Source organism: Puma concolor, chromosome B1 (assembly GCF_028749965.1).
Source record: "Puma concolor isolate L17-30 chromosome B1, mPumCon1.1.hap2, whole genome shotgun sequence".
Lineage (NCBI taxonomy): Eukaryota > Metazoa > Chordata > Mammalia > Carnivora > Felidae > Puma > Puma concolor.
In genome coordinates, this window is record NC_141670.1 from 148046234 (window position 1) to 148071414 (window position 25181).

At 40.5% G+C, this 25181-nt stretch overlaps 1 protein-coding gene across 5 annotated transcripts in view; it reads left to right on the plus strand.

Moving 5' to 3' along the window:
• Nucleotides 1-476: 476 nt before the first annotated feature.
• COX18 (cytochrome c oxidase assembly factor COX18) overlaps nt 477-25181 on the plus strand; it is a 90311-nt gene continuing 65606 nt past the window's right edge. The window contains exons 1-6 of one of the 5 annotated variants that reach the window (XR_015250413.1): nt 477-1001; nt 2154-2254; nt 4735-4898; nt 6111-6235; nt 7999-8106; nt 16325-17801. Coding sequence is in view for 2 of the 5 variants with exons in the window: in XM_025922074.2 (XP_025777859.1) it covers nt 660-1001; nt 2154-2254; nt 4735-4898; nt 6111-6235; nt 7999-8106; nt 10943-11116 (1014 nt within the window). In the remaining 3 variants the exon portion in view is untranslated. Of the gene's footprint in view, nt 1002-2153; nt 2255-4734; nt 4899-6110; nt 6236-7998; nt 8107-10942; nt 12135-16324; nt 17802-25181 lie in introns of those variants that run through there. The other 4 variants (XM_086704874.1, XM_025922074.2, XM_086704873.1 and 1 more) reach the window with 4 other exon arrangements.

Consider the following 25181-nt stretch of genomic DNA (forward strand, 5'->3'; position numbering starts at 1 on the left):
GAATAGGGGCGCCTGGGTGGCTCAGTCCGTTAAGCGTCCAACGGGGCTCAGGTCGTGATCTCCCTGTTTGTGAGTTCAAGCCTCCCATCGGGCTCTGTGCTGACAGCTCAGAGCCTGGAGCCTGCTTCGGATTCTGTGTACCCCTCTCTCTCTCTGCCCCTGCCCTGCTCGCACTCTGTCTCTCAAAAAAGTGAATAAACATTAAAAAAACAAAAAACAAACAAACAAAAAAAACCTACTAAAGTGTAAAGGAATGGAAAGGCTCACGCCTCACACCGACTTAAAAGGCGAGGGCTCCTATAGACAGCCCGGTCCCGCCCAGGGCAGCAGGCCCCGCCCCCGGCAGTAGGCCCCGCCCCCGGCTCTACAATTCCGGTCCAGCGTCCGAGGCGCTCCAGGCCAGCCGCGGGAAAGTTTTGTGTCTGCGCAGTAGGCCTGCCCAGTGCCGCGTGGGAAAGGCGGGACTTTCCTACCTCCTGCGTCATCGCCAGTGCGACGCAAGACGTCACTGGCTTGAACGGGAAGGTCAATAGTAGTGGAGCGAGCGCCCGTTTTTCGCTTTGGGTTTCCGGCGCGTGCGCTTGGCGGTCTAGGTGCCGCGGATCGTAGCCCGATTCTAACCTGTGATGCCTGTGTTTTAGCTCAGCCCCGGCGCCCACATGCTGTGCCGGCTTGGCGGTAGGTGGCTGCGGCCGCTGCCTGCACTGCAGTTAGGAGTCCGGGTCCCGCCTCTTGCGCCAACCTCGACGGGCGGCATTAAGCACTCTGCTCTGCCCGCTTGGGCGGTGGCGTCAGTCTCTGCAGTGGGCTCCGGCGGCCCTGGCAGCTGGTACGAGGCCCTGGCCACGTCGGCGCCGGTGCAGGGCGCGGAGGAGGTGCTACTCGGCGTGCACACCGCCACGGGCCTGCCTTGGTGGGCCTGCATCGGCCTCACCACCGTGGCTCTGCGCGGCGCCGTCACTCTACCCCTGGCCGCCTATCAGCACTACATCCTGGCCAAGGTGAGGGCCACCTGCACCCTGCGCATCAGCTTCGGCGGTGAAGGGTGGTAGACGTCTACCGGGGGCTTAAAATCCCTGGCTGCCGCCGGAGTGCTTAATGTAAATCATCGTGACCGCCTTCTTTGCTAAGAAATTTAACTAGCACTGGATATGGAATTGAGAGATGTCTGGTGATATGTGTACTTGTCATGTCGTTTACCCTGCTGGGTTTGTGCTCCAAGCCCAAGTGGTTGCTGCTGCTTGCTGCTAGAGAATGAGAGAAGTAAAAGAATTAGCCGAAGAAGTTGTGTGGAGAAACCTGTAAAATTTCCGTCTTAAAGGTTGTAGTAGCCTGTATGCCTGCAGCATCTTTTGTCCCCGAGTATTCCAGTTCACCTTATTGAAAACAACTACTAAACTAGCGATTTGCAAACTTGGTTCCTTATTCAGGCCCTGCTGCCTACGACTCGGGTTAGTCGCAGCCACTTGACCTTCAGTGTTTCGTTATTTTTTCTGTGGAATCAAGTAGTAATGCCTTCCTGGCCTACTTCACAGTGTTATATCAAATCAAATACTGTAGGTTAAAGTGCTTTGAAAGCAAAATATTATTCAAATGGGAAACTTCAAAAATAATGTCTTAACGTGTTTTCAAATAATTATTGAGGAAGCGGAGACCCGGAAACAAAGGAAATTATCACCATTAAGACAGTGACGTGCTGTGCAGAATTAACACAGAACAGAAATAAATACAAACTTTTTGTGGCTCTGTCGCTGTCACAGAGCGTATTAAAGACTCTTAATTAATAGACTTCTGTTTTCTCAGTTTACATTATTGGAAGATCCAGGGGTGAAACATTCTAGGATTCAGTTCTTATTTAATCCTTATAATAATTCTGTGAGGTAGGTGTTGTTAAACATTTTATATTACGAGGAAACAGGGTTTTACAGCTTAAGTAACTTGCCTGAAATCACATGGCTAAGAGTATGAGCTGGAATTTGAAATTTGGTTGTAACTGAAGATTTCTTAAGCAAATTAACATCTTCTGCTTAGACTTAAATTTTCTTGACATGATCAGTAAACCACATTTCTGAGTGAGTTAGAGGAATATTATGAGTGATTATGGATAAGATCCTTTATGTGCTCATAACAAATTCTACGTTTTCTTTAGCTAGGTGGAAAATTTGCAGCCAGAAATAAAAAACATTGCAAGGCATCTTAACCAAGAAATTGCAATTCGTGCAAATCAGTTGAAATGGTCCAAAAGAGCTGCAAGGTGAGCTAATTCTGTGCATATAGACCTACATATGTATGTATATATATACGTACACTTACATACATACCCAAATTGTGTCTGTGATTATGTTAATTAGAGGTTTGAGTATTCTGTAGCTGTAGCAGCAAAGTAGTTCTTTCACTCTTTAATATTTTAATGCGTTTGTGTGGTATGACAGTTTCATATAGTGGACTGAAAGCAAGAAGTAGAAAAACAAAGAGCAAGTTCCTTCTTGAGGGACTCCAGCCTCCTGAAAAAGACCTATAATCAAATAATGACATAACAATTATAAAAAAGGTTATGTACAAGTTCGGTCATCATGGAAAGTCAGGGAAGGCTTCACAGGATGAAGGTACCATGCCAGTCTGTTGGAATTTTAGTCAGCAAATGATACAGAATATTTATACACTTGACTGTTTTGGAAAGAAAGGTACAGCAGACAATAACCCACAAGAAGGGGGAGGTAGAAAATGTGAATGTGTGAATGCCACGGTAGAAGAAATTAGATAGCCAAGGTGTTGTCTGTCCACTGTGGTTACCCTGTGTAGTTGTCTACCTGGGCTCTTAGCCCTTAGAAAGTGCTTGAATGGGCTGCAATTCTATGCCTGCACTCAGCCACTGGGAACTTCTAAGTCCTGCTTCAGTCAGCCTAAGTTACTAGTCAAATTCTGGTCCTTACTAGACTAAGTGTTCACCAGTTCACAGCAATGAGAAAAATAAGGGTTTTTATTATGAGTATATGATGTATATATGGTTGTTCATATATTTTTACCTATATGGGTAGACATTTGCCTACTATTTTCAACATGAAATTGCTTCCCTCTTCACTTAGTGTTGAAAATTTGGAAAGACCTGCCATTTATTTTTATTTCAGAGAGAGAGAGAGCAAGCAGGGGAGAGGGGCAGAGGGAGAGAGAGAGTCTCAAGCAGGCTCCACACGCAGTGCAGAGTCTGACTCGGGACTGGATCCTGCAACCCTGAGGTCATGACTTGAATTGAAATCAAGAGCCAGATGTTCAACCGACTGAGCCACCCAGGTGCCACAGAAAGACCTGACATTTAAAAAAAAAAAACATTGTGGTAGCTTAATATCTTTACTTGATAAACTTAACAGTGTTTAAGTTTTATTGATCAGAGAAATCTAAGGACAACAAATCTAGGCCAAAATAACAGATTCATAGCTGCTCATCTGAGTTATAAATGCAGCCTAGACAAGCCTGATACCTTGCTTATGCAGTACTGGCAGAATGATTTTCCAGATACATCCTCACACAGATAGATGACTTTCTAGAAAGACACATCTGAGGGTTTCCTGCATTTTCAATGGAACTGAGTCTTGAAGGGTAAAAGTGAGTTTGTCAGGTGGATAGCCAGGTAAGCGGACTGTCCACGTAGATGATTTAATGACTTCCAAAAGCATGCTGATGTAGAAGTCTGATTTATTGGATAACCTATGTCATTTAGGCACCAGAATATATAGGTGTGCGTACAAGAGTAACAAAAAATAAAGTTCAAACAGTAGGCAGAGTCTAAATTACAAAGCTTGGGATATCTGTGTACTGTCTTAATGTAATACTACACTATAATTGTGTTACCTTCAAGCGTATTAAATGTCTACCTTGTACAAAAACCTGCTACAAGAGAATTAGAGATGAGTAAGACCCAACAGTTGACCTTCAAGGAGACTTTGATCTAGAAAGTGGGACTTAAGGCAAGAGCAGGAATAACTAATAGGATTAACAGAGAAACATGAAGAAAATCTTCATGAAAGAATTGAGGGGCACCTGGGTGGCTCAGTCAGTTAAGCGTCCGACTTCGGCTCGGGTCATGATCTCACAGTTTGTGAATTTGAGCCCTGCGTCAGGCTGTGTGCTGACAGCTCAGAACCTGGAGCCTGCCTTGGATTCTGTGTCTCCTCTCTCTGCCCGTCCCATGTTCATGCTCTGTCTCTCTGTCTCTCAATAATAAATAAACGTTAATAAAAAATTAAAAAGAAAAAGGATTGAAGAATGGAGACCATTTTAATAGGTCAAGAACATACATATTACAGAACCACATTGCTATAAAAGGTATATTCAGAGATCAAGTAATTGAGCTTGCCTGGAATGGAGGGGTTTTAGTTAAATGTGCTTTCCCCTTTAGAATTTCTGGTACAGACTGGTCAGACCATGTCAGTAGTGAAATTTCACTTGTTAAAACCTAATTGGCCAAAGACCATCAGAGACAAAGCTTATAATCCGACAATGTCAGATTTATCAGATTGTTATATAATTCGTGTACATTTCTAGAGAATTTTCAGTAAAAGGCTTTATTTGCCTTTTGTTAGGCAACCCCTTAATATAGCCTATGAGAACTAAAAATCCTGCACAAAACTTTAGCTAATAACCACGACATGGGTGTGTTTGTACCATGGGTATGAAGCACTGTTAGTCAAATGACATTTTCTCCTTTCCCTTTTTTTCCCTCTTCCTTCAAACTAGACTCACTTATCTAAAGAATATGCGGAGGCTTGTTTCAGAGCTGTATGTTCGGGACAACTGCCACCCTTTCAAAGCCACTGTGTTGGTCTGGATTCAGTTTCCAATGTGGATCTTCATGTCCATTGCCCTCCGGAATTTTAGCACAGGAGCAACACATTCAGAAGGTAGTTATTATAGAAGTCTCTTTCCCCCAAATAAGTTCTCTAACAATGTTTTTGTACTCAAAAAACAAAAACAAAATGTGAAAAATCCCTATACTTTTTATAATTAGTATATTGTCACCATCTTTCTTACAAGGGTATAGGTTTTAAAATATCACGTATTAGCTAATTAGCCATGTTGAGAAAACAAATGAATATAGAAAGGACAATAGTAATAGAATTGACCCTTGAACAACACAGGTTTGAACTGGGCAGATCCACTTATAGGTGGGTTTTTTACAGTACGGCACTATAGATGTATTTTCTTTTCATTATGATTTTCTTTTTTTTTTAAATTTTTTTTTTTTCAACGTTTATTTTATTTTTGGGACAGAGAGAGACAGAGCATGAACGGGGGAGGGGCAGAGGGAGAGGGAGACACAGAATCGGAAACAGGCTCCAGGCTCCGAGCCATCAGCCCAGAGCCTGACGCGGGGCTCGAACCCATGGACTGCGAGATCGTGACCTGGCTGAAGTCGGACGCTTAACCGACTGCGCCACCCAGGCGCCCCTCATTATGATTTTCTTAATAACGTTTTCTTTTCTCTAGCTTTATTGTAAGAATTCAGTATATGATACTTAGGTTATAGGTAAGGCTTCCAGACAACAATAGGCTTTCAGTAGTTAAGTTCTTGGAGAGCCAAAAGTTATACACAGATTTTCAGCTGCTCGGAGGGTCAGCACCCCTAAGCCCTGAGTTGTTTAAGGGTCAACTGTACTTCTTCATGGAAGTCATTATAAATTTAGTGTTATAATTCCATGATTAAGTTTTCTGGCCAAGAATTTCTTCTGTATATAAAATTAAGAGCTCAGAAAAGTTTTCACAGTTATGAATGTACACATTAATTAAGAAACAGTATAAACGAAAGCATGTATTTTTTACTTTCATTTAAAGGCATTTCTAACCAGAAAGTAATCTGAACAGAAAGAAAGTAGCCTATGGACAAATAATTATACAAACACAAGTCTGAAAGAGTGCTGCTACTCTATGCTCCTACAACTGCTACAGAGAGCTTCTTGCCTCTTTCTCAGCACAGGAAGGACTAGTTTATGTTGTGGAATGAAAACGAATGAAAGCAATACATGTCTTCAGTGTGAAAGACCCCTTATTTGAATTAGACTACTTATGTCTTGTGTATTTCTTCCTGCTATGTTTTATTTATGAAACTGTTTTAGCAGGTTTTTCTGTTCAGGAACAGTTGGCTAATGATGGGATCCTGTGGTTTCGTGACCTCACTGCACTAGATTCCACTTGGATTCTGCCTATCTCTGTTGGTGTCATCAATTTACTAATAGTGGAGGTCAGTGGTTTTAAATGAGATTTGTTTGCCATTAGAATCATTGAGATTTTTGTTGCTGTTGCACCATTTGAATTGTTGGTGATAGCTCTGAGCTAGAATTGAGATTCGTTGGTTTCTGGTCATAGATCAGACATTGCCAAACTCTGTCTGTTTTAAGCCAGTTCCTTAATCTTTCTGGGGGCCACATGCTTATAATTAGAATGGAGGAGCTGAATTAGAACACTTCCAAAGTCTCTTTCACCTTTACAATGATCTGAATCTAATACATACAATTTTGTGATTTGTTTTTGGTAAAGAGAGTAATTAAGATGCTTATCAATCTGGTTTTATTCTTCCAGTAGGTTGGCAATTTGTGTGTATATTTAAAATGTAAATTTGTAAGCAGGAAACACCATATCTGATTGTCATTTTTTAGCTGTATGACCCTAGAAAAGTTAGAACTTAACTTTATATGATGGAGTGGAAAAATACAGATATACAAAATATGAATTGTCAACTATGTCTTACCTTTATCCCATACTGTGTTACTCAGCAGTTTAGGGAAAGCAAGCTTTTAGTTGTATGAGGAGCTGTTCCCAGACTTTGAGTAGAACATAGTCTCTTTGAACTGGAAGAAACCTTAGAAATGATCTTTAGAACTTCAGTTGAGATCTCACAGACCTGTCACTGGTCTCTGTTTGGGGAATCTAAAATACCATCCTAAAATGATGGTACTCTAATGTCTTGGGTTAAAGTTTCTTGAGAAAAGACTCCATGTGTAGTCTAAGTGTTTTCCTAAGATCACCTAGCACAATCTTATGAATGTGCTTGGTACTTAGTGAATATTTGTTAGAACGAAGGAAGTGGTAAACACAAGGTCACAGTGAATTAATGTCAATCCTTAGTCTTTCCTTTTAGTGACTAATGACCCAGTATATATAAGTTTAAAAAAACTTATTTTTTATTTTTTTAATTTTAGAGAGAGGGAGGGAGAGTGCGAACCGGGGAGAGGGACAGAGGGAGAAAAGAGAGTCTTACGCAGGCTCAACGCTCCATGCGGAGCCCAATGCAATGATCTCATGACCCTGGGACCATGACCTGAGCTGAAGTCATGAGTCGGATGCTCAACCAACTGAGACACCCAGACACCCCAAGAAAATTTATTCTTACTTAATATACACCATGTGGCAGGCACTGTTGTAAGCAATTTACATGAATTAACTTATTTAATTCTTAGAATAATCCTGTGATGTAGCTACTAATATTACCCCTGTTTTAAGTTAGAGAAAGTGAGGTACAGAAAGGTTAAGTAACTTGTACAAAGTCACATAACCACTAAATGCAGGGCTGTTCACATGAATCTAGACAGTTTGGATGTAGATTCTGTGTTCGCAATTATTACACTATGATGCTGCCTTTTAAGTAATTCATAATCATAACTGCTTTTCCTAGCCTGGTTCTCCCCTTATTCCATGGAGTCAGATCACAAACCTTGGAAGTACCTATTAAGTTCCTTCTTTATGCCAGGCACTGTATGTAGGTGCCAAAACAAGGGTAGTGATTCATACATAGTAGCTATCTTGAAAGGACTTTCAGTCTTACAATCTTTAAAAAAAAACCAGATGATCAACCATATGCATTTATCAGTGTTTTATTTTTAACTTTTTTGCTTCTATTAAAATATATGTAGGTGGAGGTCAGTCAAAAATCAGGTTGTATTTTAAAGCTTGTCTAATTTAATATGCTTAATACTCATTGTGTGTGTTTATATTCTACTCTCTCAGATTTTTGCTCTGCAAAAAACTGGAATGTCTCGTTTTCAGACGTATATTACATACTTCGTTCGTGCAGTATCAGTGTTGATGATTCCAGTTGCTGCGACAGTACCTTCAGTGAGTAAGCACCGGCATTGTGTGTAGTGTGCTAAATCCTCTCTGTGCATAGCTTACACTGGCTAGGATTCTGCCTCTTTTTTTTAATGTTTACTTATTTTTGAGGAGAGGAAGAGAGATCTGAAATGGGCTCTGCTCCGACAGCAGAGAGCTCCACATAGGGCTCGGACTCATGAACCATGAGATCATGACCTGAGCCGAAGTCTGACACTTAACTGATTGAGCCATCCAGGTGCCCCAGGATTCAGCCTCTTCTATTGAGCTTCATTTGACTAAGTCCCTTACTGGTTTCCAGGTTTCTGTAGTAATTAATCTATCACCAAGTGACACTCGAATATTTCTTGGGTTGGTTAATCTTCCTCTGTGTGAAAGTGAGTTAACTGTCAACTCTGTTTCTTTTTTTTTTTTTTTTTTCAGTCTTACACAGCGCTGTGAACATAGTATTTGCTCTGTTTAATTAGTTGAAATATTGAATTCCTTCTATCTACATAGACTGGGCCAAGGAATTTAGCTCTTAAAAAAGAAACAAAATTTCATGCTGAGTCCATAATGGCTCATATATAATATCGCTTAACCTCATAAAAATTCAGTGAGATAGGTACATCTGTCCCCATTTACATGTCATTACACTCTGATAGAAATGGAAAAAAATAGTTAACGTTTGCAGTTATTTCCTATTTTCAGCTTTTGTTTATTTCCCAATGAAACTTTAGTGCAAAGAGGGCAAAAGCTGTATTTGGCATTATCTCTGTCTTTGCTGAGGGCCAACACATAGACCATGAAGTAGAAGTCATTTGTTGGTGGTATGTAAAGTTATATCTGCATATATGAAAGTACTTCATTATCCTAAGAATCTGAACCGGTATGTTTTTAGCATCAAAAATGTATTTTTAAAGCTGTCTCTTGGCCATAATACTGTCACTAATCCTGTGTAAAATAAGTAAGTCTCCACATTTCTAAAATAGACATCGTAATGTCTGTGAGAAGTAATGAAATAGCAACAAGTGCTTATTATGGTACTTTTCATGTAATAGTAATGTTGTAAAATACCCTGTGAAAATAGAATAGTACAGAGTCATCGCATTTCTGGGGGAAAATAATACCAGTTATAACTAAGGAAACTCCCTGATCAAATAAGATAGGAGCAGTGAGTTTTCCGTGAGGGATTGGGTTTGAAATGGGTGACAGAGATCTACAGAGCAATGTCTTAAGTACCCAAAAGTTTATTCTCTCCAATATAGGAAATTCAGAGTTAGGCAGTTTGGGGTAGAGCTGGTATAGCAGCTGCGTGAAGATAGGAGAAACCCATCCGCCTTCTTCTCATGGATGATGTGTTCCATCATCCACAGCCTGTAATTTCTATCTGTAAGGCCACAGGATGGTCATGATGGCTGCTGGAGCTTATCTTGCAGGATTGGTAAAAGGGTGTTTCAAGTGCAGTTATCCTCTTTAAGGAGCCTTGCCAGAAGTCACACCAAACACTTGTGCTTACGTCTGACTTATGTGGGTCATAACCTAATTGCAGAAGAGGTTGGCAAGTAGTCTTTTTTTTTTTTTTTTTTTTTTTTAAGATAGCAGTATACCCAGCTAAAAAAGAGAAGTTCATTACTAAGGAAGAATTACTGTTAGTAGGCAATTTCAGGGTAGTTTTTGTGTCCTGGGTAAGTTCAGATGATGATGGCCACTATTTATTTGATATTGACCTTGTGCCAGGCACTGTTTTAAATGGCTTACATATTTTAGCTCATATAATTCATCCAGTGTGCACCGAAGTGGGTGCCATTATAATCTCCACTTTAGTGATGAGGAAATGGGCACACAGAGGGTAAGTAACTCACCCAAGGTCACTCATTTATTAAGTGATACTTAACATCTCTTAAGTATCTAAGGCACATCCAAGCAGTTTGGCTCCTGCTCATAACTAGTATGCTAATCTCCTTTGAGGATGTGTTACGTTCTGCCCCTAAGAATTTACTTTGGAACAAAGGCAGGTAGGTCACCTACTGTGCTTAGCAGTCTCTGTAAGTTATCACATTTTTTCCCCCCAGCAACCTTCTGAAGTAGGTATAGTTCAGTTCCCATTTTACAGATGAGGAAACTGAAACAGAAGGAAAATAACTTCCCCAAAGTCAAATAAATGGAATTCAGATTCAGGCAGTTCTACTCCGGGACCTGGACTAAACCACCATGGGGTCATGCCCCTGGAGCCTGATCACATTCTGATGCCAAAGGAAAGTTTGGAACAGGGATGTATGTATGGGAATATTTTGAGAGGCTACAGAACTTAGTCCTTGACCTAAATAAGTCACCCTGGATGGAAGTACAAGAGAAAGTGGAAGAGAGACTGTCTCTGACAAAGGCTAAGATACTACATTCCTGACTAAGAAGCTGATTACTGGGGACACTATAGACGATAGATCACTGTGTGGAGGGAAATGGGATCCAGGGAGCCTGAATGGCTGTGCCCCACAGTACCCTGCCTCCAGTACAGCAGCTTGTCAGGACTCTTGTTCGGGGAGAAGTGTGCTGTATTGCCAAAGAAGGGAGGTGACATCTGTCTTGAGTCTCTGCCTGGGAGATGCTCTCTGTCATCCACTTTCTATCATGAATACCTCTCCTTTTGCTTTCTTTTCACTTTTTGGTCCTTTCAGCCTCCTTTCTTACTTACTAGATTCATGACAGGTATCTAATAGCCGCTACAGGTCTTGCTCAGTCTGGTGCACTGCTATTTACAGAGATTGTAATTTTCCTTTTTTATTGCCTGTCTGTCTCTGGACGTCAGTGTCCTTGGAGAATGGAGAAGCACTAACATTCACGTCCTTTCTTCTCTTTACAGTCCATTGTCCTCTACTGGTTGTGCTCCAGCTTCATGGGCCTTTCACAGAACTTGCTGCTGCGTTCTCCTAGGTTTCGCCGACTTTGCCGAATACCATTGACCAAGTCAGATTCAGACACTCCTTATAAGGACCTCTTTGCTGCCTTTTACGCCAAGTTCATTTCAAGAACATGATAGGATTTCCAGTAATTTTGAAACAATTGGAAGTATAACTATCACACTACATTTAAGTTTAGAAATTCAGATGTGATTTAATTTGTCTTTATTTAAAATCATGAATTGTGTGAAGTACTGTGGGTTAAGATATAATACAAAAGTAGAATCAAAGTGTCTGGTTCTGCTTATAAAATTACAACTTGCTAGAGGTGCCAAAACTTTGGAAAACAGGATTAGATACTGAATGATGTTAAATTACACTGACCAATCTCCTACATTAAAGTTTTTTAAAGTAAGAGAATCCAGTGAGGTGATTCTTAAAATTTTGGTGGTGTGGAGGATCATAGACCCGTTTGCACATCTGCTAAAGCTATGGTTTTCTTTTCAGAGAAATCCTGGAACTCACAATACGGGGGCCTTCATTGACAACCCCTCTGCCCTACACCAAGGCTCTCTGGTGATTTCCTGGTTGAGAACTCTTATTCTCATGGAACGTACAATGATGAGTTAATGTGTGACTTTTAAAAAATGGACTTAAGATACATGCAGTAGAGTAGTCCATACAAGAAAGTACCTAATATGGTAGGTGATCTTGCCTTAAGACCTGCTCTGAAAGAATACGAAACGGGTACATTCCTTTTTCTATAATTTAAGACATCTGGAATAGAGTACAGCACTAAGTATTGCTAGAGCCCAGAGTGGAAAATCTTAAGCATTAAGTTTATTTAGTCAAAGGAAGAAAACTGGAATGGTGGCTACCTATTGTGGATGTGATTTTATAAACTTTTTTATTTGGAAGATTAAGTACTCTAATGGGTTTATTATGGTAGACATATAGGTGAAATTAACAGGTAATATAAATGGTAGATCCAGTTGTTTGATTTGAAAAGATGATAAAACTAATTGTGGAATAATTTGACAGTTACTTAAGAAGGTGATAAATTGTAAGTTTTCATTAAGTTGGAATGCGAATACAATCCAAGATGCCCTGCCATCCCAGCTCATGTTTTACAATAAAGTAAAAACTAAAGCAAAATCAATTCTTTCTTAAATAATGTCTATTACGTCTTAGCCATTTTGGTTGCCACCTAATTGAGAATTTAGAGGTAGCATTTAGGATCTGGTTTTCTTTTCTTGACTTCCCAGTCCTGGGTTGTGACTGCCCTATTGATGGAACTGTCTTTCCAATCAGTGAAGGAATTGAAACATATGTACAGTCAGTCCTCATTATTCACAGATTTTGTATTTGCCAATTTGCCTACTCGCTAAAATTTATTTGTGACTCTCAAATCAGTACAATGCTTTTGATGCCACAGAGTGGCAAAAAAATTGAGTCATTCGAGGTACATGTTCCCAGCTAGGTCAAATAAGGCAGCACTGTGCCTTCTTGTTTCAGCTTTCATACTATATAACCAAGTGTCCTTTACTTGGTCTATTTAGTGCCATGTTTTTTCTCATTTTTGTGCTTTTTGTTGATGATTTCGCTATTTAAAATGGCCTCCAAGTGTTGTCATACTGAAGTGCTGTCTAGGGGCGCCTGGGTGGCTCAGTCGGTTAAGCGTCTGACTTTTGCTCAGGTCATGATCTCGCAGTTCACGAGGTCGAGCCCCATGTCAGGCTCTCTGCAGTTAGCAGGAGCCTGTTTCAGATCCTCTTGTCTCCCTCTCTCTCTGCCCCTCCCCATCTTGTATGCTCGTGCTCTCTCCCTCTCTCCCTCTCTCTTTCCCTCTCCCTCCCTCCCTCCCTCCCTCACCCCTCTCAAAACTAAATAGATATTTAAAAACAAGTCAGTCAATCAATGAAGTGCTGGCTGGTTTTCCCAAGCACAAGAATGCTGTGATGTTCCTTAAGGGGAAAATACCTACATTAAATAAACTTTGTTCAGGCATGAATTATGGTGTTTTGGCCATGAGTTTACTGTTAATGAATCAGCAATATATTTTATTGAGTTGACAAAAACGTGACAAGAGGCTTGTGGGAACATGACCCTTTTTTTTCTCTTGGAGCAATGGTTTATGTTCACTAAGTCAGTTTTTGTGGTAACTTTGTAGAATATAACAAGAATTGACTTTCTGTAATGTGCAATCAAGGAAGCAGAGGAAGAAATGGGTATGCTAGTTGTATTATAGCAAAAAGAGGAAAGGGAGTTTGAAATATTGGAACAAGTTGACTCTTGCCATGTGTATCATTGTGTACTGATACATACATTTTTCTCATAATGGGGTGAAGGAATTCAGCCCTCTTTCCCCATCTTACTCTAAGAAGTTGTCACTTTCTGACAGTAAGAAATAAAGGAATGCCGTAACTCCCTTTTCCAGTAGGTGAATGTGCTTTCATGAGCATGCTTTTCCTTGTTTACTCTGATTCCTCTTGATTTCTAAATATATACTTAACATCTCTTTTCATATAGATAGTGTACCTAATTTCCTATTGCTCTCCCATTTTCAGACTTCTTGAATTGCTGTTACAATGTATGTAAGTTTATTTAAGAATATTTCTCCCAGATCTTAAAATAATTTCTGATAGGGTTGGAGGTAGCTGGGATCTTGGAAAATACTCATGAATAAAGAAAACTGATATATTATGAACAGAGTTGAATCAGTCACCTGACTTCAGGCTGGTAAATATTCCTCTCATTTCTTTCTCTAGGCAGAGTTGTTAGTAAATAGCAAGTCCTAGTTCAGAAAATTTCATCTGTGGTCTTTGCTCTTACTTCCCCAGCAGTTTGTCATAGTCTGGAGTGTTTCCAGAGCCTGAGGTCAGGGGAGGTGGGTACTGGATGCACACAGAGGACACACATGCTGTTAAGATCCCTTGACAACTTCCTGTTGGATGCTTCTCTGTCCTGTGCCGCTGAGGGACTGGCAGAGCTCTGTCCTGGACACTGCAGAGTTCAGGAAATCTTTCTGTCTTTTCAGATGGAGAGCATAATCTATTTGTGTGTGTTACCCTTCCTCATTTCTGGAAGTCAGTCTTCTTGTTTGTTTGTTTGTTTGTTTCAGGTGGGCCTTGTTTTTGTCTCTCACCCAGATTCACTTTTTTTTCTGGGTATGACTCAGCCCAAGAGTTAGGAAAGAAGTCCTGGATCTGTTTATATTATACCATGATGATACTGGAGCTCGGAAGTATGTTAGGAGATGGAACTGTCATACCCAAATAACTAAATTAGTTTTCCCTGGAATCTCTGTAAGAGAAAACCTGAACAGTCCTATCTTGGCCAGATGACATAGGTGGGAAGAGGAGGCTCACTTAAGTTAAAGGCAAAATCCTTGATTGCCACCTTCACAGATAACCCAGGAGAGGATGGAGAGCAAACCTTTCTAGGTACATTTAAGGTGCTCTAGGTACATTTAACCTTTCTAGGTGCTCAAGAGCTAAAGAGCAACCCTCCCCTCTCAGAAGAGGTACAGCTAGTTCTAGACTATATTGGGGAAATTGTAGTTTCTGAGGAAAAGTGGGAAAATGAGGGCCCACCTAAACCTTAGTAATTTCTCTGTTGTGCATGTATGCTTCATTCATTCCGTGTGTCTTCATAGGTTTCTCCTCTGAGGATCCCAAGAATCCCCCCGCCTTTTTTTTTTTTTTTTTGAGACTCAACCTGTTAAATTGCTTCAATACCAGAGTAAGCCCTGAAAGCAGTAGGAACTCAGATCCTAGAAAAAAAACTAAAGCATGTAGTTTGTTTTTCTCCTGGGATGATAAGTGAAGTTACGACAGAATGCAGAATTTTAAATTTCAAGTATGACCTGTGAATCCGTGCAAGAATTTGGGTTTCCGTATTAAAGCTAAATATGCAAATGTGATATAAAACATGAGACCGTAGTTATAACAGATCATTACCAACACTTGTCTGTTTTTGTAAGCTGATTCTACCAGAACACAGATTATCTGGAAATGCTGCGAATCTATAGAAAATATTCTGAATGAACCTATGGATATATATAGTTTAAAGTTGTAATAACTGATATTTTCTAATTATTTTTATTCTTTTCTTTTTATGTATTCTGTATTTTATGAAATCAGTATTTAGCTTTGGGACATTTGAATTTGTGTAGTATTAAAACCATAGATATTTCTGAAATTTTGGACCTCTGTGTTGTTAAACAAGTAAAATAAGTATATTCATATATATTTTTAATATATTCATATATATAATATGTATGAATTTTCGTTCATGAACATTTCAGGCAAAACCTAAAGACTTTGGGGGTACCTGGGTGGCTCAGTCGGTTGAACATCTGACTTCGGCTCAGGTCATGATCTCACGGTTTGTGAATTCGAGCCCCGTGTGGGGCTCTGTGCTTACAGCTCAGACTGGAGCCTGCTTTGGATTCTGTGTCTCCCTCTCTTTCTCCCCTTCCCTGCTCACACTCTGTCTCTGTCTGTCTCTCTCTCTCTCTCTCTCTCTCTCTCCCTCTCAAAAATAAATAAACATTAAAAAAAAATTTAAAGAGAAAACCAAAGACTTTGAATTTACATGTATTCTTTGCTAATTATATGAAATACAAAGGTACAAAGGTACTCTCTCAAAATCTTTTGAAAAAAATGAAAAACTGGCACTGTGGTCAAGCTAGTGCTAATTGGGGGCATTCTTTGTTTTTCATCAGGTTTTGTTTTTTCATAATGTTGATCAGATTTTTTGTTTATATAATTATTTTATTACTTAAGGTGTTTCTGTACCCATATATATACTTTTAAATTTTAATTTGAATATAATTAACATACAGTGTTCAATTGGTTTCAGGCATATAGTATAGTGATTTAGCAGTTTTGTACATTTTTTAGTACTCCACATGACAAATGTATTCTGCATTGAATTGGGGAAAAACCTTTAAACCTGTAAACCTTGGTATGATGATACATTACATTAAGTTGGTATAAGTATCTTATATATTTCAAGATTTATGGTATCGTAGCTTGCAAAAAGCAAAATAAGTTTAAAAAGCTTGAAAAAATCAGGGTAGTACTTAGCAAATGTTTAAAATAATGACAGTATATAAAAGTACATTAGTTTTAATATTACTAAAATTAAATGATGGGTGAAGAATTAGCTTATTCAGCCAGAGAGTGTGCATAGGAATTATGTATTTGTAATTATGTATTCAGTCCTTAGAGAATGTAAGTAGATCATATAATTGTGAAATTAGATTGTTGTGCAGAATTCTGGAGACTGGGGCTTTGAGTATTTTACATCATCTCAAAGTACAGTAGACTTTGTTCTGGCAGGTGACAGCCACAAAAGAAAGCCACCTCGTAAGAGCTTTGAACTATCAGTGGCTGCAATGCCGACAAAGCAAACTGAAATAAATGAACCAAACGTCATCAGATAAGGACAGACATTGTCACGGAGAGGAATGGTGACTCTTGAACAAAAACAAAAGGAATGATGAAAAAATCTTTATTCAGTAATTGTGTTGCATTGTTATTTTGGAACTCTTATTGTTAGGTAAAATATATAACGTCTATTGGGTATCTTAAGTTTTCTTTGGATGCTGTAACACATTCCTTTATGGCACTTAGGCAACTAAGAGGAAGATGTTATTGACTATATTTGTTGGAGATTTATTTTAAAAATTTGTAAGTGAAGTATAGTTGATGTACAGTATCATATTAGTTTCATGATATTGCAGCACAGTGGAGATACGTAAGATAAATTCTTTTCAAGTTTTTCTTTTAAGATAGCTTCAGGGATCACCCCTGAGAAAGAAAGTGGTCCCACAAAGAGGGTCCTGCCTCCCTGCAGTTCACCACCACCGTACTCAGAAAGCCTAGCCTTCATACCTGTTTGACTTAAGACCTTCCACAATCTCAGTTAGGAACTATACATAAAAGCATTTTGGTCCTGGTTGATTTCCATCCATAGGAACATAAGACCCGGCCAATACCACAAGGGGAAAAAAGTTACCAGCTTGGCAATGGCAGCAAAATTCCCACGAATCAGCTAAACCAAGAAAGTGCTTTCATACAGAGGCCTTGCCTAGTTCTTAGAGCCATAACCTTATGCTCTTCTGTAACTTGAACGTGAGGGAGATCCTGATACAATTGCCCCAAAGGAATTGCAGAGAGAACCCTGGCCCCTTGCGTTCGATCACAGACTGCCTTCTTGAACGCCCTGTGTTTTGGTAAGTTTTACAAAGTCTTACCTTTAATTACCTAGTCCTATACCGCTGGTTTTGTTTAATAAAATGAGGACTTCTGGGTGTTGGGGAACAAAAGCGCTGACAGAAAGACCTGAAATAAAACTAAAAGTACTCCTAGAAAACATCACTTCTACTGAGGTATTCAATCTAAGGTAACAAGACATTTCTATCCTTGAAAGTCTCTGCTAGACTCCAGAGGGCCAAGAATTTCATGAAAAAAGAGGCCTCCGGGGAAAGTGCCCAATTTCTATCTTTTCCATTTCTAGGAAATATCACAAGCACACTTCTCTCCCTTTGCATCCCTGATAAGGCAGTTTACATTTGTTTTGCCTTGGTTAGGAAAGCAGCACTGTATTTAATTTAGCTTTGATTTTTGTCTTCTGGCTAAATTGTAGCTCTCCAGGGAAATTTAAAAATGCATTATGAAATACACCTAACTCTATTCCTTTCATTGCAGCTGCATTTCTGCATATTCCAACCGTAGTACAAATAATTTGAGGGATTTCTTCTAATTACAACCTCAAGCCTCCTGGATCTTCTGTGAGTGATGGCTGCTTCTGAGGGTAAGGAGTATTAAAAATGTAAATTCTTTATCTATGAGAGAGCTAACAGCTTCATATTCCATGCTATTTAAAATTTATCCTATGTGTTGCTACAGGTAGGAACCCTCATAAAATTTTATTATAGAAGCTTCTGTTGTGCTTGACTTTCCTAATAAAACGTCTCTGGCTATATCCAGCCTGATCACCAGCCCTTTCTGTCATGTATTCTCCAGAATTTTTCTTCTTCTCATCTAGGCTTCCTTTTTCTTAACTAAGTCTTCCACTGTGCCTCTACTCTCCCAAACCTTTCCTCTGTTCTTACGTCCATTATACAGTAAACAAAATTCTCCTTGCAACTCAGGATGATGGAAGGTGAAAGACCTTTAATTCTTATTAGTGGATCATTATTTCCCTACTCATATGTAAGAAAACCTTTCTGTATACACACCAACTGGATCTACCACTACCTGCGCTTGTTTCTGGCATCTATTGGCCGTCTGGTCACCCCTGTCATTTACTGGCTTCCTCTCTATCTTCAGGGCTGCCATCACAGTGGATGACTTCAGTAGCTAAGTGGACGTCTTGTTAGGTTAGGCAGTTTGTTAGGTTCCTAACAGGATACCTGGAGGTCACTAACGAAGAAGTCATGGCCAGCTATGGGGAAGGTCAGAGGCCTGTCCTGGCAGCACTCCACAAGAAGCAGGATCAACCCAGACAGGCCCAAGATGGCAGATGCCATGAAAGGAGACCCTTGGCCAAATCAGGAAGAAAAAGCTCAGAAACCCTGCTTCCCCACCACTACCCAAGTAATAAATATTCTGCCACCTACTTCACTGTCAATAAAAGATAGAAACCCGACCGCCCGCGTACACAGCTCCCTCACTGGCCAGCTTAACCTCCCCTTCTCTCTCTCTGTCTTTCCCTCTTTCCTTCTTTCTCTGTGTCCCTCTCTTCCCCCTTTTCCCTCCCTTCAGCTCGCCTGTCTCCTATCTCAAAAGCGTACTTTTCGCTTTAATAAACTTTGCTGCTTGTGTTACTCATCTGCTATGCTATGTGTCTGTCCTCGAATTCATTCTTGTGACAAGACCAAGAACCTTTGGCAACTCCTTTGGGTCTGGCTGGGTCGAAGCTCCAGGACCCAGGGACTCCCCAGTTCACCTGGCAACAGTCTCATCTGACAACTTTGTCACCCAGTCGTTTCACCTGCTACCTGAGATATGTTAGTAATTCCTTTCCAGTCTTCAGGACTAAGTATTTCACCAGGTGATGACAATGTGTACCCTGTAGGCCATAGATTATTGGATCTGGGTTGTTCATGTAGCCCAAGCAGGACCATCAAATCTCTAGGAAATTTAATCTAAGAGCTATGAAGACACCAAGTCAATTGGGTAATTGGTTCATGCTAGACCAGCCATCACACCAGCCCAAACCCACAGGCATGCTACAGCTAAGACTTTGCACAGAAGACAAGGGTAGCAGACAAAGCTTACGCAAGAAGAGAAGAGACAAAATAACACCATCTTGCAAAAGAAGCTGAGACTGAGAGATCCCAGTCTCTACTCCCATAAGAGATAGAGTGGGTGGCCAAAATTCCAAAATTTGAAATTGCAGCCACGTATTACTTTCCTATTGCTGCTCTAGCAAATTACCATAAACGTAGTGACTTAAAACCACACAAACATTATCTTACAAGTTCTAGAGGTCAGATGTCTGATATTGGTTCCACAGAGGTGTGTTCCTTATAGAAACTGTCAGCGAGAATCTGGTTTCTTATGTTTTCCAGCTTTTAAAGGTTCCAGCTTATGACCTGCCTCACTCTTTCAATTGTTGGATCCCCTTTCACTCTCACCCTCCTGACCCCCTCTTATAAGGACCCTTGGGATTATTATATTTGGCCACCCTGATAATCCAGGATAATCTTCCCGTCTCAGGGGGCGCCTGGGTGGCTCAGTCTGTTAAGCATCTGACTCTTGATCTCGGCTCAGGTTATGACCTCACAGTCGGTGAGTTTGAGCCCCACATTGGGCTCAGTGCTGACAGCATGGAGCTTGCTTGGGATTCTCTCTCCCCCTCTTTCTCTGCCCCTTCCCTGTGTGCACTCTTTCTCTCAAAATAAATAAAATCTTCCCATCTCAGGGTGCCTGGGTGGCTCAGTTAGTTGGGCATCCAACTCTTGATTTTGGCTCAGATCATGATTTTGCGGTTTCTGAGTTTGAGCCACATTGGGCTCTGCCTTGGCAGTGCAAAGCCTGCTTGGGATTTTCTTTCTGCCCCTCCCCTGTTCTCACTCACATGTGCGCACGCACGCTCTCTCTCTTAAATAAATAAACTTAAAAAAAAAAGTCTTCCCATCTCAAAATGCTTAACTTAGTCACATTTTTGATCTCGTTCCTCAGGTCCAAGCACATCGTGATTAAGATCTGTGGAGGTGAACATGCATCTTTATCTTCCATGCCACAGTGGTAGATAGTCCTGCACTCTCTACGTGCAAGGAGTCATTCCGTCTCCATCTGCTCCCTTTGTCTTCCTATCTGTAGCCCCCTGTTTGCTTACAAGGGTGGCGGTAGGGAGAGCAGGGCAGCTGTTTTTACTCTTAATTAGAGTAATCCCTCCAATTTTTGTGTTAGCTGATGTCAGTGCCTTAGGCGGGATGTGTTCTCTTCCATCCTCCCTTGGGCAGGAGGTTATTAAAATGCCTTTCCAAGAAAATCCTGACCTTCGCTTCTGATGCCGTCCATCTCAGGGAGACTGCTCATTCTACCACTACATAAATGAGCTTACAGTGGTCAGTTGTTTTTTATGTCTGAAGTGCACAAATGCCATTTTGGGGCTTTTACCTGTCTTGCCATACCTGGTGCTACACCAGAGTGACAGATGTCTTCTATATCTCAGTGATGTGCTGAGGGATCAGACGTTCATTTCCCCCACCCCACTCCACCCCACCCCCAGCTTAATATCGCTGACACCTTGTCACTGATCCTAACATTGTTTAATGGAAGCAGGGCACACGCTCAAAGATCAAAAATGACAAGGCAGTCATGCAGCTGGTAATTCCTTGTGGCCTTGTAGGCATGGCAACCCACACATTGACTCTATTGTTATTTTTGTTCTGTATGCAGAGTTGCTGACATCGTTAGTGAAGTTTTGTTAAAATCCTTGGGTTCCCCTGAGGATAAAAGGGAATAGACACACACACACACAAAGTCCTTCTAAATGGGACATTTCATATGGCCACTTTTCACCTTTCAATTTTTCCTTTGATCACATAGAATAAAAGCAAAAATACTTTTCCCTATTTTTCTCTACCAGAAAGTTGGCATAAAATGATCCATCAGCAAAACTGTGTATGCAGATTTTATTCTCGGATTTTCTGAAAAAGGTCCCTGGATACAAATTCTATGGGTTTGGTAGTTAAAATCAGGTTACCACTGTGGTGGGTAATATGTTCAAACGAATGTATTGGCCACAGGAGTCACATTTCAGTCAAAATGGTCAGTTCTCTTTGGCCTGAAGAGGAATTCCTATATGAGCTCTCAGAGTTCATTTGTTCCCCACTTACACACAGAATGCTTACCTGCAGACTTCTTCCCCCCATAGGACCAGGAGGGAGTGACTCCACTCTTCTTCCAGTGCCCATGGCCACCAGCGGTCATCAGGAAAGAAAAGACAAAGTGGTTACCTAGTGAAAGAGTAACCTCAAGTGAAAATAGAGAAATTCAAAATCTGAATTCTTGAAGGAAAAAAAAAAACCAAAAAAAACCCCACCTGTAACTCCCAGGAGTAATATCTCTAGTTCTCTAAAGTAAATGGGACAGGGCCAGGGTTTCAGCTGAAGTCTTCTAAGGGACAGATACAATTTCTTCCAGATTTAGTGTTTTTGTTCCACCTCAAGTAGGGTTAGCTCTTTTTTTCTGAGCTAGACCTTTATTTTATTTCAATTTTCTTTACTTGCCGTAAGACTGCTATTGACTGTTTTATAGGGTTATTCTTTTAGTCCCAGATATATTCAGATATTACATGCATACTGCCCTTTGTCTGAGGCAAGGGTCTTCAAACAGGTCTAAAATGGAGTCAGTTCGGTTTGTCTGAGGGGTCAGATCTCAGGCCTGCCACCATCAGTCAATCCTTTGCCCACTTCTGGAAGAAGGTGTTCTTTCTTGCTTTCTTTCAAGAAAAAATAATGGGCCTGGGGAGGTATTAAATCAAAATTTTCTTCTCTCATTCAGTACACTGAAGAGAAAAGGTTTTCCTCCTCTCTTTCTGTTGTAGACAGTAACCATCCAGAGCACCATCAGCATAAATCTTGATCCGAAAATGCTGGGCCTGAGAAGAACATTCTAACTTGGGGGCCGGGAGAGGGGTATAAACTTTTTCTTGAGGTTTAGCAAGAAGGGGCACTTGACAATTAGGCAGTTTGGAGAATTAGGCAAGGGTGTTCTGAAGGGGAGGAATAGTTTTCAGATTAGTAGCTATGGTTTGGGCAATTTGGATTTTATCAAGAAGAGTGGAGAGCAGTGAGGGGCTAAGGTCATTGTGTAGGAGAGAATAGATAAGAATGGTTGCAGGAACTCTGGAAGCTTCTCAGTTCCTCAGGGCCTCTTCCACTATTTTTAACACATAGGAAAGCAAGAATGTTTTTGCACATAAAAAGGAGGCTATTTCATAATATTTTGTAAGCATCATATATTCACTTTCCTTGTAGCATTATGTACCTCTGGCCGAGACATAACAGATCCTCGCAGTATGTTGTGGAAGAACAAGAAACAGTATTCACAATCTACCAACTCATATAATTTACAGGAGAAGGAAGAACTGTTCTGTGGTAATAGCTGAGAGTCCCGGTGTTTCCCATAATAACAGTATGAGTCCTCTGGGAAAATAGCCATTTCTTAAATTTAGAACTGCCACCGCCACCACCACCACTGAGCACTTGGCTCAACAGTTGGGGCATTTTGAATTCCCAACAGAAAATACTGATCTATTTTAGCCAATTTTTCCCATGCCATATTCCATATGTATCTTAATTTTGCAGGACTCCAAAATCCAAATACTCTGGTATTAATACATCAGTAATATGGTTTTGTAAGTCAGTAATTTTCTCTAATGAAACAATTATTTTTCTAGGATACTCCTTAAAAAGTGGAGGGCCTCATATTGCTAATGTTATTTCTCTTTAACACATTTTCTATCTGATTCAGTGATGGATAACACCTAAATTCCAATTGATCATTTGCTTTTCCATTGCTTAGTTTCATTACTAGGCCTCTTTTTATTATAATGGATAGCAGCCTAATTCAATCTAACTTCTATTAGAAGGGGAATCAGGGGCGCCTGGGTGGCTCAGTCGGTTGAGCGTCCGACTTCGGCTCAGGTCATGATCTCACGGTCCGTGAGTTTGAGCCCCGTGTCGGGCTCTGTGCTGACAGCTCAGAGCCTGGAGGCTGTTTCAGATTCTGTGTCTCCCTCTCTCTCTGACCCTCCCCCGTTCATGCTCTGTCTCTCTCTGTCTCAAAAATGAATAAAACATTAAAAAGAAAAAAAGAAGGGGAATCAATTTATGTAGCTAGCTATATATAGCTATAAGCTAGAAGACTACCTTATGTAGTCTAGGTAATGTTGGTTTTAGGCATGGGTGGTCCTGGAGCTTAAAAAATATTATCAAGACCATTTTCCTTTATCTTTCAACTTTGTTTTCCTTTGGGATGCCCTGATTCTTGTCTCAAGTGGCAGATATGGCCACTAGTAGTTCTAGGCTCATGATATTTCTTCAGTTAGTGTTTTTTATATTTCTAGAAAATGTTCCAGGAAAGACCTTGATTGGCTTATGTGGTAGGTGGATTAATGGCTGCCCAAAGATACCCATGTCCCAATTTTTAGAACCTGTGAATATGTTACCTTACATGGCAAAAGGAACTTTGAAGATGTGATTAAGTTGTGGCTCTTAAGATGGGGTGATCAGGGGTGCCTGGGTGTCTCAGTCAGTTAAGCATCCGACTTCAGCTCAGGTCATGATCTCACAGTTTGTGAGTTCAAGCCCCACATTGAGCTCTGTGCTGACAGTTTGGAGCCTGGATCCTGCTTTGGATTCTGTGTCTCCCTCTCTCTCTGCCCCTCCGCTGCTCATGCTCTGTCTCTCTCTTTCAAAAATAAATAAACAATTAAAAAAAAAAAAAAAAAGACGGGGTGATCATCCTGGAGTATCCAGGTGGGTCTGAAGTAGTCACAGGAGGAAGGCAGGAAGTCAGAGAAGAGAAAAGATGCTGTGCTACTGTCTTTGAAAATGGTGGAAGGGGGCCATGAATCAAGGAATGAGGTGGCCTCCAGAAGCTAGAAAAGGCAAGGAAACACACTCCTTTCTAGAGACTCCAGAAGGAGCACAGCCCTGAAGATCCATAATAGATAATAAATATATAATAAGTTATTTTAAGTCAGTAAATTTGTGGTAATTTCTTACAACAGTAATAGGAAACAAACACAGCTTTTAATGATTGCCCATCCCCGAACCAACTGGTCAAACCTTAGTGTAAGAGTTTAGGTGTAGTACACTGCTCAGATATGGGTTATGTGCACTCCCAGAACAGGGTTGAGGTAAGTCCAACCTAAATCACATGTGTGGAGTGAAGGAATGAATCCATCCTGTTCTTAACTACTCCGCAGCATGCATATCCATATGTGTGTGTATTTATATACATTTGTATTCTCATGATCCAATTAGCAGTCTCTTTGGCCTCTTGTTGAGTGATCAAACACTGGTATGAAACTTCTCAGTATTTTTTAGTCTTATATGAAGGCCACCAATCCGTCATGTATCAAGGCCAATGCATTTGTGGCATTTAACCCACATATCACCTTGAAGGCAGAGGCTACAAATGTTTCATAACTCTCCTCTGTTTATAGTTCTGATACATTTTATTCTTACTCCTTATTCTTACCACAACCTATAGTCCAGATTCAGCCCATCTGGGAACCATTTTGTGCTCTGACAGATACCTTTAGCTTTCTCTATCTAGTAACATACAACATAAGCTACCTTAGCTCTTGCCCTGACCATCATAGGCCATCACATTGGTTCTGATGTAATCACTGCATATCTATTCCCCCGGTCAAATTCTGTGAATGTATCTTCCCTTTCTAGAAGTGATCCAGATTTCAAAAAGAACTCATCAGTCTGATAATAAGGATGTATATACCACTTTTCCTATATTGCAAAGAAGCTCGGTAAAGGAATTGACCTATTGGGTTTGAAGAAGGCATGGTTCCAGTCTTCTCAGTTTATATACTCACTCACTGACTTCAGTGACCAAATCACAAAATGAAACACTATTTCTCTCTCCTTATGAAGATTCCAAACCCCAAAACCACCTTATTTTGGATCCACTTCTCTTGGTACCATTTGGCTAA